The sequence below is a fragment of the Haliaeetus leucocephalus genome, unplaced genomic scaffold (genome assembly GCF_000737465.1).
Source record: "Haliaeetus leucocephalus isolate CR32 unplaced genomic scaffold, Haliaeetus_leucocephalus-4.0 Scaffold214, whole genome shotgun sequence".
Taxonomy (NCBI): Eukaryota; Metazoa; Chordata; class Aves; order Accipitriformes; family Accipitridae; genus Haliaeetus; species Haliaeetus leucocephalus.
This window is the reverse complement of record NW_010972650.1, coordinates 715,702-718,086: the sequence shown is the minus strand read 5'-3', so window position 1 is coordinate 718,086 and position 2,385 is coordinate 715,702. Positions and strand designations below refer to the sequence as shown.

General features: G+C 70.8%; 1 protein-coding gene across 1 annotated transcript in view; it reads left to right on the top strand.

Moving 5' to 3' along the window:
* The first annotated feature begins 2,099 nt into the window (after window positions 1-2,099).
* Window positions 2,100-2,385, top strand: part of FMNL3 (formin-like 3) — an 8,616-nt gene continuing 8,330 nt past the window's right edge. The window contains exons 1-2 of the mRNA XM_010566568.1: window positions 2,100-2,181; window positions 2,281-2,361. Of these exons, the coding sequence (XP_010564870.1) occupies window positions 2,104-2,181; window positions 2,281-2,361 (159 nt within the window). The 5' untranslated portion in view covers window positions 2,100-2,103. The remainder of the gene's footprint in view (window positions 2,182-2,280; window positions 2,362-2,385) is intronic.

Below are 2,385 nucleotides of genomic sequence, written 5' to 3'. Positions count from 1 at the left end.
CCGGGAGGGGTGACGCCACTCCCGGTGCTACCGGCGGGGGGGGGCCCCTTTGGCTCCGGGACTTTTTCACCCGGGAAAGTCCCATCGAGGCGGCGCACGGGGCTGGGTGCTGGGGTCCCCCGTGGGTGCTGGGGTCCCCTGTGGGTGCCGGGTCCCCAGGGCTGGGGGTCCCTGTGGGTGCGGTGTCCCCATGGGCGCGGGTCCCCTGCGTGGTCCCCGGTCCGCTGTCACGGCCGGGGCGGTGGCCTTCCCGCAGCGGTCACCGGCCAAGGCTGCGGTGCCACCCTGGCAGCTGGCTGTGGCTCGGCGGTGACCCCGTCCCCACGCCGTGACCCAGGTGGCATCGGGACCACCCGTGCCATGGGGGCCACCGCATCCCACCGGCACATGGCTCGTGGCACAGCGGGCTGGCCCTGTGGCCCGTCGGCAGTGGGGTGGCCCATCCGTGGTGCTGGCACGGGCCTGGCTTTTTTTGGGGGGACACACACGCTGGCAGGGCCACCACGGCTGGGTGACACCCAGGGTACACAGCCCCCGCCACCCGGCACTGCCGTCCCGGTGGTGGCCGTAGCCAGCAGAAGCCACGTCCGGGCAGGAAATGCTGAGCGTGGTCCCACGGGGCTCTGGGAGCTGGAACCGGGGGGTACCGGGGAGCACCGGCACCCCCAGTGTGGGACCATCCCACCAGCGGCGAGGGGCACCCACCCGCGGGGCCGTTGCCCGTCTCTGCATCCCACGCGGGGCGGATGCGGTAGCCAGTCCCCGTGGGGGCCGGTGGCGGGGGGGGGACACATCCTGCCGGGCAATGACGACGCTGGGATGGGGGGAATTTTGGGGGTGGCGGCACTGGGGCGCCCCAGCGTTGGCCCAGCTACTGCCGGGGAGGAAAATATTTCATCATGTGATGGGGCTGCAGCGCCGGCGGCCCCCGGACGGGCAGGATCCATCCCTGGGTGTCCCCCAACCTTGGGGTGGGCTCCAGCCTGGGTAGCCCCTGGTCCTTGGTGGAGGGGGGCTCAGTCCCAGGGCAGCTGGAGGGGGGGTCCCCGATGGGGGGGTGGTGGTGGTGGAGGAAGTGCCCAGCCGGGAGCGGCCCCGCTCCTGCCACAAAGGCAGGAAGCCGAGCGGCGGGAACGCCGGCGAAGGCGGCCGCTCTTCAAAGCCCCCCCGGTGCCCCCCGCCCCTGCCCGGGGCCTCCGTGTGTTGTCCCCCACCCGCCTCTGTCCCCGGGGTGTTCCCCGGGGGGGGCCGTGTGATTTTGTGTACAAATAAGCATGGCCCCATGGGGAGGGAGGTACGGTCCCCGTCCCCAGGGCAATTTTGGGGGGAGCCCATCCTGGCGGTGACATTCCCACTCCCGTGGCACTGCCCCCCACCCCCTCCCAGAGGTGCACGGCCTCACCCAGGCTCTGCCCCGGTTTCCTGCGGCTCCGCGGGACCAGGATGACCAGGGGAAGGATAATTTTAGTTGCCACGGGACGGGTGGAGTGCCAGCACCTCCCAGCTGCGGTGATGACCGGCTCCGGCTAACGGCACTGCCCGGGAGCTGCCTCACCAGGATGGCATCGCCCACCAGGGTGGCATCACCCGCTGGGGCATCCTCAAGCCCACCATCATCTGGCATCCTCAGTTTCCACTGTGGTGTCCCATGATACGGCTGCTCCAGACCGTATCCTTCACCAGCGGTCCCCGGGTTCTGCCATGAAGATGCCCGGCGCCCCAGCGAGCCGGGCATCGCTGCCGGGTGTCGTGCCGCGGTCAGAGAACGGAGGCTGCGGTTTGCCGGCGAGGAAGCGGGCGCAGACAAGAAGGACGTGTCGGCGCTGGGGAGATTTGGTGCTGCCGGCGGCTGGCACGTGGCCCCGGTGGTACTGCCATCCCCGTGCCACGCGCGTGGCTCCGTGCCCACCAGTGCTTCCCAGTGCCAGGGGCCCTGGCCGTGCCATGGAGCTGGGTGCCCTTGGGGGGGACCCTGGCTGTGCTACGGGTCTGGGTGCTCTTGGAGGGGGACCCTGGCTGTGCCATAGGATCGGGTGCCCTCGAGGGGGGTCAGTGTCCCTGTGTCCCCTGGGGTGACGACCCCCGCTTTGCCCCCAGAGTTCCATGAACCTGCCCCCGGACAAAGCCCGGCTCCTGCGTCAGTACGACAACGAGAAGAAGTGGGACCTCATCTGCGACCAGGTGGGGGACTGGGGGGGCCATGAGGGGTCCTGGAGCGGGGGGGAGCTGTGCTGCCGTGCCGGTGCCACCAACATCCCCCCTCCCTGTCCCCCCCCCCAGGAGCGGTTCCAGGTGAAGAGCCCCCCCCACGCCTACATCCAGAAATTGCGCAGCTTCCTGGAGCCGGGTGTCACGCGGAAGGTGAGGGGCTTGGGGAGGGCTGGG